The sequence below is a fragment of the Ictalurus furcatus genome, chromosome 27 (genome assembly GCF_023375685.1).
Source record: "Ictalurus furcatus strain D&B chromosome 27, Billie_1.0, whole genome shotgun sequence".
NCBI classification, from domain to species: Eukaryota; Metazoa; Chordata; class Actinopteri; order Siluriformes; family Ictaluridae; genus Ictalurus; species Ictalurus furcatus.
The window spans coordinates 654,899-672,751 of record NC_071281.1 but is presented as its reverse complement, the minus strand read 5'-3'; the positions used below and the strand labels follow the sequence as shown (position 1 = coordinate 672,751).

The 17,853-nt window shown below is 40.9% G+C and overlaps 1 protein-coding gene across 2 annotated transcripts in view; it reads right to left on the bottom strand.

Moving 5' to 3' along the window:
- il1rapl1b (interleukin 1 receptor accessory protein-like 1b) overlaps positions 1 to 17,853 on the bottom strand; it is a 331,363-nt gene that overhangs the window by 122,114 nt on the left and 191,396 nt on the right. For both annotated transcript variants that reach the window (XM_053616484.1, XM_053616485.1), the window contains exon 6: positions 17,158 to 17,232. In XM_053616484.1, the coding sequence (XP_053472459.1) occupies positions 17,158 to 17,232 (75 nt within the window). The remainder of the gene's footprint in view (positions 1 to 17,157; positions 17,233 to 17,853) is intronic.

Genomic DNA, 17,853 nt, shown 5'->3' with positions numbered 1-17,853 from the left:
AGCGTGAGTTCTCCCACAGGTGTGTGACTAGCTGATATTGTGGGCTGGTACAATGGGAGCTTATTTGATGTACACAGTGGACCTACCTCAGGGACACACACACACACACACACACACACACACAGAACAAATGCTAATTAGAACAATCACATTGTTACACATTCATGCTCCAGGTCTCTTTGTGTCCATTAAATTGGAAATTGCTAGCAGGCTCTTTTGGACTGGTTTGATGCTCTTCAAAGAGCCAGACTCTCCAATCTCAAACAATCTGGCTCTCTGTCATCGTTTCCACTGCCAACGGATGGTATTTTAATGGAAATTAGCATCTAAGACTATGAAGGGGACTTTCTGTCTTACAAGAAGACATTAAATGACGAATTATAGTAAGAGTATTATCTGTATTACAGTACTGACAATATTATTGTATTATATCTGACTGAAAACCTGTTCTAAATTGTGTAAACAAACAAACAAACAAACACAAAACTTGATGTCTATGTAACTGCGTATTAAAGATAAGCAAAAAGCAACCGATTGTGTTACGGCTCTAAGTCCTTAAACTAAGAACTAAATGTAAGAGTAGTATAAATATTAATATGAAGTAATGCATTAAATAGGACAGCCAGTTTCACTTTGGGAAGGCTGGCACATTTGGGACGATTCTGAAAAAAATTGGATCCAAATTTTACTGGTAATTTTTTTTATTATAATGATTAAATGTTAAAAGCAAGTGTGTTAAGCTGTTGTTTTAAAAAGCAATTATTCAGTACTGGAAAATACAGAATACAAGCCATAATCTGATGAACATATAACAGCCCTGATCACAGCTCGCACCTTGCTCCTAAAAAGCAAATATTAGAAGCTTGGGGTTGAACATACAGTAGAAATTGCTTTTAAATATGCTAGCACGGAGAAGCAGCAACAGTGATTATACATCTTAACGGCACACTTCCCTGACTGGTTTATGTGAGGGAAAATTAATGGAGCATCCTGCTGCAGAGTCATTGATAACTGTTCTTCTTAGAAAAAAGTCTTGATTTGAGTTGGCTCTGGATGCACTAGATTACCTACACTGATGCATTATCAAAACATTATACTGACATTTTACTGTAAGAGCATCTGTCCTGCCTGTGTCCTCCAGCTGTGTGTCTCTGAAGGTGTGCTGATGGTCTTCCTGCTGCTCAACCATATACTTTACTGTCCTGATCCGTGTCACCTCCTCCCTCACCTCCAAAATACTCTCTCGGCCTGCTTTTATCCACACTATTCTTCTTCTTCTTATTATTCTCTTTCTGTCCCCACACTAACTTCCTCTCTTGCTCGTCACTATGCCGGCTGTCTTTATGTGTCAAATTCGTCTGTTCAGAGAGCTTTGTTTTATTGCTTGTGTCTTAATTTGCTCACCAAGTCTGTTTTATGTCATTATAAAGCTGCACCCTAACTTCCCCTATGAGTGCAGGGATCAATTCCAGTCTGGAGAGTCCAGCACACTTTGGTGAGTTTAATACTCAAAAGCCCTGTTCAGAATTTGTAATACGATCTATCACGGGTGATCACGGGTGATCTGCTCACAAGCGGACAGCCACACAGATATCCACACGCCGTACATTTCATGACTGAAATGACTGAATGATCTGAAAAAAACTTCTAAAGCAGTCATCGAAAAGTAACTCGGTACGAAAACTCAGTGTTTATATTTAGTCGCTAAACACCATTTCCTAATTAAAACGAAGAGTTCAGACTGGTTGTTAAAACACGCACTGTCAGTGGCAGACTGTGGTATTTTGTGCAGCTTTTGCCTAGCTAATTATTCTCCATGTGCTTTCAAAAAACACACAAATAACCAAACTAAAGCCAAGTAAAAACTGAAGCAAAATGCAGCTTGCAGACAGTAATTTAGTCACTGTGTACTGGGAGCATGGGTGTTCATTCTTATTAACTATTCATTATTAACATCATTGCCTCCTCCCCAACACACCTCTAACAAACCAGATCAAAGGGCACAAGGTTAGAAACTCATAGTTTACTGTAAGAATAATTATTCTATTTTATTTTTGTATGAATAGTATGAATCTCATTAAGCTGCAAAGAAACTATCCAATGTTGTATAGTCTATAGGTTCCTTTAAAAAAAAATAAAAAAGGATCCAAACATATTGATAACATTGTTCTTATATTGTTTCTAAAACTGACTGTTTAAAGCTTCATGTCTGGAAATTTATTTATGTGCTTTCTGACCATTAAGAGCACTCGATGGCTTTAATTTAGCAATTCTGTCCAACAATATGTGTTCCTTAACAGTGCCATCTCTTAACATGTCTTAATATCCACTGCCAAACACAAAACCAGCACTACGTGTGAGTTTACATATCAGTGACGTTGTTTTGTAATCTGGAAGATGGTGCGTTGTAATTATTATGATCATTTGCTACACTCGGTATAATGTACAGTATAACCAGTGATTTAAACCGCTTAGTGCCCCTGCTTACTGATCTCCACATTATTGCCCTGTGATAAGGAGCTTCAGCACAAGTAGAAGTACTGGTGGTCTGGGGCTGTGATGTGTGGGTGGGCAGAGAGAGAGAGAGAGAGAGGGAGAGAGAGAGAGAGAGAGGGAGGGAGAGACTTAGGGAGAGAGAGAGAGAGAGAGAGAGAGACGGAGAGAGAGAGAGGCATAGGGAGAGAGAGAGACAGAGAGAGGGAGAGGGAGAGAGAGAGAGAGAGGGAGGGGGAGAGAGAGAGACAGAGAGAGGGAGAGGGAGAGAGAGAGGGGGAGAGAGAGAGGGAGAGAGAGAGAGAGAGAGAGGGAGAGAGAGAGAGAGGGAGGGAGAGACTTAGGGAGAGAGAGAGAGAGAGACGGAGAGAGAGAGAGGCATAGGGAGAGAGAGAGAGAGAGAGAGGGAGGGGGAGAGAGAGAGAGAGAGAGGGAGGGGATAAACACATATACAGGTACACATATTGCATGAGACTTTGGGAGTTTCTGTAAATGGCCAAACATGGAACAGAAATAAAACACGTGTGAAGCTATGATTATTTTGGACGAGGTAGTCCATCTTGACTGGAAATGAGCTTTTCCGTTTTTTTGAGCTTTTACCTGCTGCCACTTCTATTACAGCAAAACATTTTTCCATGTCCGTGAGCACTAACGCTATCCTCAAGAGATTCTCCACTGTTATAACTTCTTTTATTAATCCCAATACTCCGTAGCAAATATTTTATCATCTGTATTTATGAAGGTCAATAAAAGATCCTCAACTGTGTGACTATCAAAACTGCTCTCACTGGATTAAAACTCGCTGAATCCATACAGCAAAGCCATGGAAAAGTTTCTGAGATTCATGAATGTTTTGACTGTAATACAGAAAAAAATATACATTCAGCGGGTCTATACAAACGTTAGTATGTTAAGGTTATTCCTAGCACCACAGAAGAGATCAACCGCAATGCTATCAATTTGATAACTGTGATCAACGTTAGAGATCTTATTAATTCTTCAGCCTTTCTCAAAGCTCCACAGACTCCACCCAACCTTCTCTCTGCATCTCCTCCCTCTCAGACCATGCACATACCCAGCGCAATAGTACGAAACACGGAAGAAATTCTGATGTAATGCTAAAAACTTTCCTTCTATCACCAGGGGATGACAAATCTGAATTCCTTCAATGCCACAGCCGTACTCTGCCCTGTACTCTAGACGAGCAGACTGACTAGTGTCAAATACATTCTCAGGGAAGGGATGAAGGTGAATTTTTGGCAAGAAGTACGACTTCCTGTTGATTTATAACATATAAACATATGAGTTGTCCATGCATGTGTAAATTCACACATGTGTAATTCACAGGCCACGAGGACAAAGTTCTCAAGATATCAATCACCTACTATTATCAGTCAAAGTAGAACATCTGATCGATATAGACAGACGTCTAGACCGTCACAGACATTTTCCTTCTCAGAGCATCTGTTTTACTGACATCTATCAGAATGTAAACACAGCTTACCTGAAACGGTCCTTAAAGATATGATTGCAGCTAGAAGACACCAAGATTCTCTCCAGAACTCAACCAGCTAACTGGCCCTTATTCATCAAAGGGTTGCCAAAAAATTTCATCCAAACATTTACACAAAACACCTCCTGATTTATGCAGGTGTAATGAGAGTGAGCCAATAAATCTGTTGCTGCAAATGGAAAAAAAACAAACACCAAAAAAACGGAAGTGTTCTCTGTTTTTATAAAGCTCTCTAAGGTTGTAATCTATAGATAAGATTCTGCGCCAGAGCAAAATGCAATCACACTGATAAATATATATATATATTGGTTCGAGCTGCCAGGAAGGATATAGTTTGTGCCCGTGATAGCCTCAGATTCTTGTTCTTGGCTGACAGGAGAGGAACCTGATGTGGTCTTCTGCTGTTGTAGCCCATCCACCTCAAGGTTTGGTATTGTGTGCATGCTGAGATGCTTTTCTGCTCACCGCGGCTGTAAAGAGTGATTGTTTGAGTAACTATAGACTTCCTGTCAGCTCAGACCAGTCTGCTCATTGGCTGATTGGGAGAACTGCATAAATAATTAGTCGTACAGATTTTCCTATTAAAGTGACCAGTGAGTGCATAATGCCACTACACGATGCAGAAACCCTAGTTCATGGGTTTGTTATGGTTTGACTACTGTAATGCTTTGCTGTCTGGGTGTTCCACAAGGTGCGGAAATAAGCTCCAGTTAGTCCGGAATGCACCAGCCGTGGTCCTTACGAGAATCAAAAGATCTGAACAGAGTGCCGCTATCTTATCCACACTGTTTTGGCTCACAGTAAAAATTTGGTATTGATTATAAAACACTCCTAATTACATATAAAGCAATGAATGGTGTCATGCTGCAATATCTAAGCAAACATTGGTCTTTTATGATCTTCATAGGTGTTTCAATCAAAAGGTGAAGAGTTTGTTGGTACTTAGAAAAATGAAGACTATAGCAGGGTGCAGAACTTTTACTTACATGGGCCCACAGTTGTGGAACCGCCTTCCAACTCGTGTTCAGGACTCAAACACAATCTCAGGCTCAATATAAGTCTAAGCTGAAAATCTGTTTGTTTACTCGCTCATCGTTAATGGCTTTTCTGTTAGGTAAAGGCGCAGATATGGAGGGTCTATGGGCATAAAGAATCAGGTAAACTGGGATGTCTGGATGCTGTCCCACTTTCATGCATTCCTTCAGGTTTCTAAATGGTGGAGTGGTTGCCCTGTGTATGTCCCAGGATGCACTCATGCCTGTGTTACCTTCTGTCCCTCCCTTTAAGTCATGCCATTATATTTATTCCTGCTAGAGTCCCTGTTGAATAATAATCCCCACACCCCTTCTCTCTCTCAGTACACATTACTTCTTCTGCACAACCAGAGAGCACGCTGGGCCTTCAGTAGCTTTCAAAAGAGCTCTTCAATAGCTTTTAAATGACACCAGCACCACACTGCTGCTTCGAGTGCCTGAGAAAGAGATCACAGAACTCTGGCATTTTTACCGATTCGGGAGCTCTACAGTATTTCCGGTTAAAATGATGCCTCAAGTGCTGCTAGGCCAGAGACTTCATTCAATGGATTTTTGCTGAGAATTTATAAATGTCTTTATTTATTATTTTGAAATATGATAAACCTCTAGTACTTTATTTTTTTCAATCGTAAACCTCTGTTTATAGCATTTTTTAAAATTTACTTAGGTTTACACAGATAAAAAAAAAATGCACATTGCTTTGCATTGTTTATAATTCATACATAAAGAATTCTCAGTAATATATTTCCTTCATTCTAATTTTGTTCAGTATATTCTAAGAATGGGATTAAATCATGAAACAAACTGAATCGTGACCATCATTAGACCCCTAGTGAAAACTCCACCATATTTCGGAGGTAAATTATCATGTTTAAACTGCTGCCCTTTTCACCTTCACTTTCTGAGATCTATCTTTCAAGAACACAATGCCTCTGTATCATCTTCCATGGGATAATAAAACTATGTAATGGACATTTAATTGCATTTGACCAAAGTGGTTTGAATTGACTTGTGTAGACTGGCCATCCTCAGACTGCTGATTTGATTTTGATGCCTGGAATCACTTTAATTTTATAGGATTGTTGAAAAGTGAAAAGTACAAATCAAAATCTAATCCATTTTAAAGTTATCATTTTTCCCAATCAATACACTCCTACAGCAACTCCTTAGTAAACAACAGACAAAAGTAATGAGAAGAACAGAATGCTTGACTAGGGACTAAAATTAGCTCTAAACACATTTTCCCATGTCTCTGAGCTCTCGCTCGTTCACACTAAATCCATTTCCCAAATAGTTCTATAAGTAATAGAATTTAACGATCAGATTGTATAGCTCAAGGCTTAAATCGTAATGGATAATGTAAAACCGACTGTGAAAAAAGATTACTAATTACATATTGACAGTAAACGCATTTGAAAAGGCTAGCATGCTGAAATGATCATTAGTTTATGTGAAATTGCTCTCCTTAAAAGGAATGGCATGATTATGATTCTAGTTTACAAATACATCAACTGTAAATGAATTAAGGAGGTGTCTTGCATTCTGAGCGTGTGAATCTGCATAATCCTGTTCTTCCTTCTTATCATCCTGTATGTGCTCATCTTCATGTGTAGGCACCGGTGTGCAGGTGTTATGCTGTAAATAAAATTTTAAAAAAGGATCTTTAATTATACACCTTAATTGGGAACTTTATTTACACTTAAATGTGTCACAATTATTTCATTAAAAACCTTAATTACTAACTGTGAATGATGATAATGATTAGTGACTCAGATTCCAAAGGGGTGGAGTGCTGAAATAGTTTTAAAATAGTTTACCTTCAGGCAATAACAGGGTTCAACAAAATAGTATTAATTAAACACATAGAAGAGTAAAACACTATGGTGGCCTGGGGTTATTTTTAATAAGGCATGGGCATGAATTAGGATCTCAAGTAACTTACGGCCACAGATTATTATGTTGTGGTCATGAATTGTGCAACTTTAACCCACAGAATAAAATACTATCATAATGTCATACTTAATACATGGAATGTAGTTTGGTGGGAGCAGGTGAAAAAATGTACTCACAAGTTGAGGACCTCGTGGACATAAAACAGATAAAGAAACTTAATATATTCAATTTAAAGCCAGACTTTAATAAAAAATTTAACACCGTCACCGTCTCTGGAAACATAGAAAGAGGAAAGAAATCGTAAAAAAAAGGAAGCCTATGTTCACATTCCACTTATTCCACAGCAATTTGCCAGCAACTGTAATGCTTCAAGTATTTATGTACGAAATGTCACATTTTAATGGTTTATATTTGGTTTGATTTAATGTCGTGGAACTTCTGAGAGACAAGTTAGTTCCAATTCTTACTTTTATGTTACAGCTGCTCTTTTTTCCTCTCTTGCTTCATCAGATTTCTCTCACTCTCTCACTCACTCATTCACTCACTCACTCACTCTCTCACTCACTCACTATCACTCTCTCACTCTCACTCACTCTCTCACTCACTCACTATCACTCTCTCACTCTCACTCACTCTCTCACTCTCTCACTCTCTCACTCACTCTCACTCACTCTCTACCTCACTCACTATCACTCACTCACTCACTCACTCACTCTCTAACTCACTCACTATCACTCACTCACTCTCTCACTCACTCTCTAACTCACTCACTATCACTCACTCACTCACTCTCTCACTATCACTCTCTCACTCACTCACTATCACTCACTCACTCACTCTCTCACTCTCTCACTCACTCACTATCTCACTATAACTCACTATCACACTCACTCACTCACTATCACTCTCTCACTCTCACTCACTCACTCACTCACTATCACACTCACTCTCTCACTCACTATCACTCTCTCACTCACTCACTCAATCTCTCACTCAGTCACTATCACTCTCTCACTCACTCTCTCACTGACTCTCTCACTATCACTCACTATCACTCACTCACTATCACTCACTCACTCTCTCACTATCACTCACTCACTCACTATCACTCACTCACTCTCTAACTCACTCACTCACTCACCACTATCACACTCACTCTCTCACTATCACTCTCTCACTCACTCACTATCACACTCACTCTCTCACTATCACTCTCTCACTCACTCACTATCACACTCACTCTCTCACTCACTATCACTCACTCACTCTCTCACTCACTCTCTCACTATCACTCTCTCACTCACTCACTATCACACTCACTCTCTCACTCACTATCACTCACTCACTCTCTCACTCACTCTCTCACTCACTCTCTCACTCACTATCACTCACTCACTCACTCACTCACTCACTATCACTCACTCACTCACTCTCACTCACTATCACTCACTCACTCACTCTCTCACTCACTATCACTCACTCACTATCACTCACTCACTCACTCTCTCACTCACTATCACTCACTCACTATCACTCACTCACTCACTCACTCACTATCACGCTCACTCTCTCACTATCACTCACTATCTCTCACTATCACTCACCCTCTCACTCACTCTCTCACTCACTCACTCACTATCTCACTATCACTCACTCACTCTCTCTCTCACTCACTCTCTCACTATCTCACTATCACTCACTCACTCACTATCACTCACTCTCTCATTCACTCACTATCACTCACTCACTCTCTCACTCTCTCACTCACTCACTTACTATCACTCTCTCACTCACTCACTATCACTCACTCACTCACCCACTCTCTCACTATCACTCACTCACTATCACTCACTCACTATCACACTCACTCACTCACTCTCTCACTCACTATCACTCACTCACTCTCTAACTCACTCACTCACTCACTATCACACTCACTCTCTCACTATCACTCTCTCACTCACTCACTATCACACTCACTCTCTCACTATCACTCTCTCACTCACTCACTATCACACTCACTCTCTCACTCACTATCACTCACTCACTCTCTCACTCACTCTCTCACTCACTCTCACTCACTCACTCACTCTCTCACTCACTATCACTCACTCACTATCACTCACTCACTCACTCACTATCACGCTCACTCTCTCACTATCACTCACTATCTCTCACTATCACTCACCCTCTCACTCACTCTCTCACTCACTCACTCACTATCTCACTATCACTCACTCACTCACTCACTCACTCTCTCACTCACTCTCTCACTATCTCACTATCACTCACTCACTCACTATCACTCACTCTCTCATTCACTCACTATCACTCACTCACTCACTCTCTCACTCTCTCACTCACTCACTTACTATCACTCTCTCACTCACTCACTATCACTCACCCACTCTCTCACTATCACTCACTCACTATCACTCACTCACTATCACACTCACTCACTCACTCTCTCACTCACTATCACTCACTCACTCACTATCTCACTATCAATCACTCACTCACTCACTATCACTCACTCACTATCACTCACTCTCTCTCACTCTCTCACTCACTATCTCACTATCACTCACTCACTCACTATCACACTCACTCTCTCACTCACTATCACTCTCACTCATTCTCTCACTCACTCACTCACTATCACTCTCACTCACTCTCTCACTATCACTCACTATCACTCACTCACTCACTCACTCACTATCACTCACTCACTATCACACTCACTCTCTCACTCACTCACTATCACTCACTCTCTCACTCACTCTCTCACTCACTATCACTCACTCACTCACTCACTATCTCACTCACTCTCTCACTATCACTCACTCTCTCACTCACTCTCTCACTCACTATCACTCACTCACTCACTCACTCTCTCACTCACTATCACTCTCTCACTCACTCTCTCACTCACTCACTCACTATCACTCTCTCACTCTCACTCACTCACTCTCTCACTATCACTCACTCACTATCACTCACTCACTATCACTCACTATCACTCACTCACTATCACACTCACTCACTCACTCACTATCACACTCACTCACTCTCTCACTCATTCACTCACTCACTCACTATCACTCACTCACTCTCTCACTCACTCACTCACTATCACTCACTCACTCACTCACTATCACTGACTCACTCACTATCACTCACTCACTCACTCACTATCACTCACTCACTCTCTCACTCACTCACTATCACTCACTCTCTCACTCACTCACTATCACTCACTCACTCACTCACTATCACTCACTCTCTCACTCACTCACTCTCTCACTCCCTCACTCTCACTCACTCCCTCTCACTCACTCTCCCTCACTCTCCCTCACTCCCTCTCCCTCACTCACTCCCTCTCTCACTCACGAAAAATGCAGCTTGTCATTTTTATAAATGTTAAATACATTTCTCCTAACAAAAAAACATCATCACATCAACATTTACTGGATTTATTTTGTTAAACAACAAGTTGTTATACCCATTTGTAAATATCCATTTAGCATTAGTCTTATATTAAGTGTAGTGCCTGCCATACATTTCCTGTGTGTGAGCTGTTACTATAGAAACGATAATATACTCTATAAGTACAAGCACATTATTATTTATCTATCGTTCATGTTGCAGCTGGACCTACTTCTCAAGCCATGCTCTTTTACAAAAACAATGCACACCTGTTGACCAATCAGATTCGAGAATTCACCAGCATTGTGGTATAATGAGAATTTAATATTCAGCACAAAAATTCTCGGTCTTACTCTAAACATATTTTTCACTTTGCTCTTGTGCTAGCGTATGTAGTGTTAATGTCTCATGCATTTTTATTCTTTGGTTTTCATCATCATCATCATCATCATCCTCCACATACAGACAAGCAGATCCATTTTCAGAATATGGATCAATTCTAGTTCTCTCTCTCTCTCTCTCTCTCTCTCTCCCCTACTTTATGGCCTAGACACTGAGGAGCTGGACTAAATAAGGACAGCAATGCCTCAAACAAACAATAAGCATCCCCTAATTGAGAGAAATGATGTAATATTGATCTTCCTTACAGCTCCCAGTGGCCGCAGCTCCACATATTCCAATGACGTGACATTTACTCAGGCAGCAGCTCTCAACTCCAGTGAAACATTGTGAATTCACATCTCTGTTCTACTCCAAACAGGACCACAAAAAAAAAGACTAAAAAGCTAATGGATACACTCTGGATGGGATGCCAGTCCATCACAGGTCACCATACATAAACACACATTCACACACTCATTCACATCTAGGGGCAATTTAACATAGCCGATCCACCTACCAGGATGTTTTTTAGTAGGTGGGAATAAACTGAAGAACCCAGGGGAAATGCTTGTGGACATGGAGAGAACATGTAAAACTCGACCAGCACTCTAGATCAAACCAGGAACCCTGGCACTGTGATGCTGCAGTGCCTCCAACTGCAACACTCTACAGTCTATAACAATGCAACCATATTATATTTAAACAAATTTCCATTAGGAGGTCGGAAAGAAGAACATGAAGCTACCTAGTTGACTCTAGCTAAAGGTAAGAAACCTCAGTTGCTCCTGAACTCTACTGAACTCAACCTGTGGGATACAAATGGGTCAAAATGGCAAACCATAATGGACCATTCTGCTCTAATGACAGCCTGAAAAACATCAGACAGAAGGTCAATGGACTCCAATGTGAACTGTGCTGGTTATACAAGCATGTCCTTGAGAGTAAGTGGCTGGAACTTCTCCCAGAGGCCAAGGAACCAAAGGTTACCGCGTTCCTGGTCATAGTGGTCTCTGAGATCTTGTTGTGGTTTTAAAAGTGTCCCTTTGACATTTTTAAGATCAGACATTTAGCATTCATGTTCAGTAACTGTTTTATCCTGATCGCAGTTCGTGCAAGGCAGGGCTATTTATCATATTTCATACATTTATGTGTGGAAGCTCATCTGCCTAATGCTCATGCTATAATTCTGATCATCTCAATGCAAGCCTCCAGGACTCCTGCCAGTGCACAATTCTATTTTATTTCCATTCCTCACACTGCAAATCAGGTGGACTGTCTTTCCCTGGCTGATTTAAATTTATTGTAGTGCTTCAAGTGCTGGAAAAAAAACCCAACAAAAACAACAACAACTGGCTCTACATGTCCCCTGTGCATATCTAGACTGATAATCTCTCTCCTAGTGCATATTTCACACATAAGTGTAATTGTAATACATTCTTGAATACATTTATAAATAACACATTACAAAACATCCAAGTGAGAGGGGCTTGCATGTACATGTACTAAACTGTGGTGCTTTTTCTTTCCTTGCTTGTCAGAATCTCCCATGGCTCTAACATGAAGAACTATTCCCACACTCCTCTGGCGCACTTTGTCACAAATCATTGCCGGAGCTGAATATCAGGTGTCACAGGGTAGAGGGCAGGAGCTTGGGGTATTGGCCAAGAATGACAGCAAAGAGACAGAGAGAGCTATCTGATCAGAGAGAGAAGCAGAAAAGGCAAGTGGGACACAGAAAGAAAGTGGAAAAAAGCGAGTGGGGAATAGTGAGGGACTGAGCAAAAGAAAAGAGATGGAAACTATTTTTTTTTTGCAGAAATTGGAAAGAACAAACAGAATGAGTCTAGATGGCACGGTCAGACAACAACCGCTGTGGACATAAGGGATGTGGCAAAGTAACAGTTGGACAAAAAGGCTCACTGATTGAAGATCAAAGTTCTGAAATACTGTAACAACTGTCTCTCTCTCTCTCTCTCTCTCTCTCTCTCAATTTTGTTCATTTATTTGGCAAATTCAGTGTCTGCAGAGTGTTATTTTCTCTCAGCTGAAGGAGTGAAAGAGAGAGAGAGACATATAAAGACAGAGAGAGACAGAGAGAGAGAGAAAGACAGGCAAGGTGGGGGATGCTCATTAATGCTCCAGTTGTGCTGATGGGTGATATCTGCTGAAACAACGCTTGCCTATATTTTTCCACTAGAATGACCACATCTGCTGGGTGTCCAGAACACTAAAACTCTTGAACACGCATATATACAGCCCCCACCCCCAAACACACACACACACACACACACACACGAAAGCTTTGGGATCCAGTTCAGACTGGTCTGCTCTATTGGCTAGCTCTGCAATGAGAAAAGTGCTCACAGATATGTGGGTGAAGCTCTCCAGCACTTTTTCTTTCAGAGCAATTGAGTGAGTGACTGTGCATGAGGAATGCTGAGAAACAGAAAGGCATTGAGTCTTGCTAACAGCTTCTGAACTATTGCCTCTGAATTTCAAGAAGCTATTCTATGATCTTTGTGCACAAGTCAGTACAAGAACTTTCATTTAACATATAAATTAAAGCCAGATCATGGTTGGACAAAAATATAAAACCATTACTATTAGACATTTGATATATTAGAGAAGAAACCTTTATTTGTTACATATACATTACAGAACAATTAAATTATTTTCTTCGCATTTCCCAGTTTGTTAGGAAGTTGGGGTCAAAGGGCAGGGTCAGTCATGGTGCCCCTGGAGCAGACAGGGTTAAGAGCCTTTCTCGAGGGCCCAACAGTGGCAGGTCTGGGGCTTGAACAATCTCATACTGAATAGGGCCATTCCATCTCAAGTGTCAAGTTGGTTGCTTGACCATTTTTAATGTTCCTAAATTTTTTTGAGTGATTACCTCTATGTATTGGCATAGCAAAACCACCATTTTATCATTTTACTTGTTTAATTACAATGGTCATCTTTGTGTCAGAACACACAACAAATATTGGTTATACAGCTATTTAGGAAAACCTTAATATCTCGGTTCAGGATGGGCCGAGCTCCTTGGAACAAAATGCAGAGCATTTCAGGTCTGAGACTTCTCTCTCTCTCTCTCTCTCTCTCTCTCTCTCTCTCTCTGACATGCACACCTCTCTCTCTTTCTCTCTCTCTCTCTCTCTCTCTCTCTCTCTCTCTCTCTCTTTTAAGGGGTCGAGCAAGTGTCATTTTTTAAAGAAAATTCCCCTCACTTTTGGGTTGAATACCTCGGGTGGGGGACCAGATACAAACCTGAAATGTTCACAGAAAAAAGTCCTCTATAATAGCATTCTGCTGTAAAACTTGTGAGTTTGAGATTGGCGGTGAACTCTGCAGATCAGTGGACCTCGATGGCCAGATTTGAAGAACCAGCTTGATATATCATGTTGGTAGAAGAGTACAGTTGATATGCATGTATAGATTTTATCCAAATATAGAGAAGTACAGTGTTCAGTTGGGTGTTTTACAAATGAACAGGGTCATAAACAGAGCTGTGGTGGTGTTTCTCCTGTGATAAAAGAAGTAAGTAACTTCTGAGCTGTAGTAGCTCACTGCTTTTATCACAGGAGAAAAATCTCAAAAATTCAGAACCGTATCTGGTCCTCCACCAGAGATATTCACCCAGAAATTAAGGGATTTTCTTTGAATTGCACTCAACGTCTCAAATCTGAAATGTTCTGCATGCATACTATACGTCCCGAGGCACCCCCGAAAAAATTAAGACTGAGACTCCAACCCTTCCCACAACTGACCCTACAAGTAGAACTGTGAGCAAACTTGAGCATTACAATTGGACCAAAGTTCGAAGTCTAAGGAACAAGAATGTGCAAATGTTATATCTGTCTATCTATCTATCTATCTATCTATATCTATATATATATATAATGTGCTCTAGTGATCAGTTTTTGTTTCAAGGAGCTTCACAGACTGCCACACATTTATTAAATGGATAGTGAAGATATAAGTTTAATGCTATAAGAAACTGTGATAATATATATATATATATATATATATATATATATATATATATATATAGCTTTGAAGTAACTAGATTCTATTCACCATTCAGCTTTGAGGTTCATTACAATACCAGAAGCTGTACTCATCACTGTGATCTCTATCTAATAATTGATTGCCCTCTGCTTTCAGTGTGAAGACATACAATGGAGTATTTTTGTATATAAGGTCATTCTTATGTAAAATTAACGTTTGCTCATCAGCTCTATTTCTATTATTGGCTTGTTGGCATTCAGGTCAGGGCATCAAGCTTCACTCACACAGCAGGGTTAAACAGTGCAGTGCGACCAAACACAGACTTATTCTGTAAGCCAATAAGGCACAACACAGACACAACCCACATATCAACTTTTGCCCGGTGACAAGCAAGAAGTCGGCGAAACTTTCCGGTACTTTCCACTTGATCTATTGCAGGGTGACAGAGCCTGACCGATACAGAATTTGCTGCCATAAAGTCCATTTGAGGCGATCGCTAGGGATATACGGCCCTTCAGGGGCAAGGGACACTTGGTTGAAGGGTTGTCATTCATCATTTTGGCAAGCCCAGCTGAGACCAGCCCAATTTGAGCATGCCTCCAGGGCAGACACCCGGCGCTGAAACAAGTCACTGTCGTTGAATATTTGCAAGTGCTGTCAACAAACAGTGGCGCCTCATTCTGGGCAATGCACCAAAATGCTAAGCAGCAGGTGAGGAGAATTCTGAGATACAACTACTTACAGTAATCATGCAGTACGCACAAGTTCTTGTCAGAGCCTTAGGCATTGGTTTTGGCCGATTTATTGACAATAGCTTGCTAATGTGTCGTTTATTTCTACCAACCAGAACATTAGCAGACCTGGCATGAGCAAAGACATCCAGAAGTACAAAACATCATCAAAGACCAGACATCTGCAGTTCACAATTTCCCACCGAATCTCACAGTCGAAATTCATCTATCCTGAACGTGGACACTTCAACATTTCTTTTGATTTACGTTGATCTGAAGTCCTGCACTCCTGATTATCTAAACCAGGCCAGCATTACCAAACCAGAGTAGAGCCTTAATCCAGTGATTAGCTGTGAAGTGACTGTCAATTAAGAGGAAAAAAAAGCTGTCATAATAAATGTAGAAAGTGCAGAATGGGAAGAAAGAGGTGTTTAAGTCAGAACAGCATTTTGCATTCATCGCCATACTCATCCCTCGCTCTTCCCACTCTTTCCACCTTTTTACTTTTTCTGTCTCACTGCATTTGCCTCTCTCTCTCTCTCTCTCTCTCTCTCTCTCTTTCACACACACACACACACAACTTTCTCTCTTTCTCTGGTACATATGCCGAATTAGCTGACTGTCACATGGAACATTTATGCTCATGTCACATGGGCATACATTATTGTAGAAGAATATTAACCAGTGCCCCAAGCATGTGTAAAGGGAAAGAAAACGCAGGATCTCGACATGCACCTGTCACTACCATTGAAAACTGAAAGAAATGCGTCAGTCCCTTGAATGTCTCCATATGTGCATGTTAACGGAGTGGAAATGAAATACGATGCGCTCATGTTCTCAGCATAATATTTCACGAGTTTATTTTGCAGAGAGCGTGCTGGTGGATCTGAGGGCAGGGATGCAGCAGGGAGCTGCCATTCATCCAAGATTCTCGTTTTTGCCTTCAGGCTGTGTGTCATCACTCAGTGCTTTCATCTGAGCTGACATCTAAACTGCAGCCACATTAATTCACGTTACGTCACTATGGAAGTGTTCTGAATTGCACCTAAACCTTAAGAAGGATATTTTTCTTTCCTCACCATTCTTTCACAGTGGTATTTGCTCTCCAAATGACTTTCTCTTATGTTCACTGACCATGACAAATTCATTTTCAAAGGAGGATGCCATAATGGATGCTTTCACTCCTATTATAATCAAGTGTTTGACCTGCCACTGCTCAGCAAGACTATTCCCATGGGGTTGCAGAGATCCAAGCTTAGTTTGGTCCTCTTATCGCCCATCATTCATGCTTTATTTAGGTGTTTGATTTGTGGTCCCTTCCAATCAAAAGGTGGCAATCGTGTGCATTAGAGAAGTAATCAACCACACTGTATTCTCTCTACTGTGATCCTATTGCCACTCACTACACAGCATACACCATGCAACACTGGACAAATGCAGGTTGTCTAGAATATGCCCCCCCAAAAAAATACACATTCAAGTGCTGTCATGACCCGAGAGTTCATACATACACACACCAAAAGCAGACACACCACCTTCACACAATCATTATGAATGTGCATCATATACATGACGTATCAGGCAGAGGCAGATGACTGACTGGACCCAGAAAGGCATCAGGAAGGCCCTGATTCTCAGTTCGGCATTAACCAGGTGCTTGAAGAAACCCCAGGGTTCTTACCTAACTGCATCTCCATGATACTCATTTTGTTTTCAGCAGGAAAGAGGATCTTTGGAGGTTTGCTGGTCAACGGAGCTGCAAAAAAAAAAAAAAAAATACAAACATAATATTAATTCTGTGTCAACACTCACAAAAAAATGAGAAATTTCTTCTTATAAAGAAGAGTAAAACAGCTATGAAGAGTAAAACTGCCAAAAACCCAAACCACTGAAGAGTACAAAATACAGACATGGTAAAATAAGCACCAAGGGGATGGTATAAAACTCTCTCCTGCTGCCTCTCTCTCAGTCTCCATCTCTCCCTCTCTTTCCGTCTCTCTCTCCCTGTCTCTCCCTCTGTAATGGGCTTTTCCATACATGGCCTGACAACCATTTCAAGTCGACTAATGGCCTCAGAACCTTCAGGGAAGCACAGTGATTAAGGCAAAGGATGTGCCACCAAACCAACATGTACTACGGGCAGACACTGTGCAGTGCACGTCCACTGCAAACTAGGACTGCACTGTAATATAAACCCAGGAGAATCTTAATCTTATTTATAGTGGCTGAGAAGAGAGGAGAGCCAACTCTGCAATGTCTCACTCTGCATAGAGACGGCTCTCCAGGCACACCCCTCATGATCCACATGATCGTTCAAACATCTAGATAAAAATGGAGGACAGTAGCTGTAAATTGGTGAAATGGTGAGAGAGAGAGG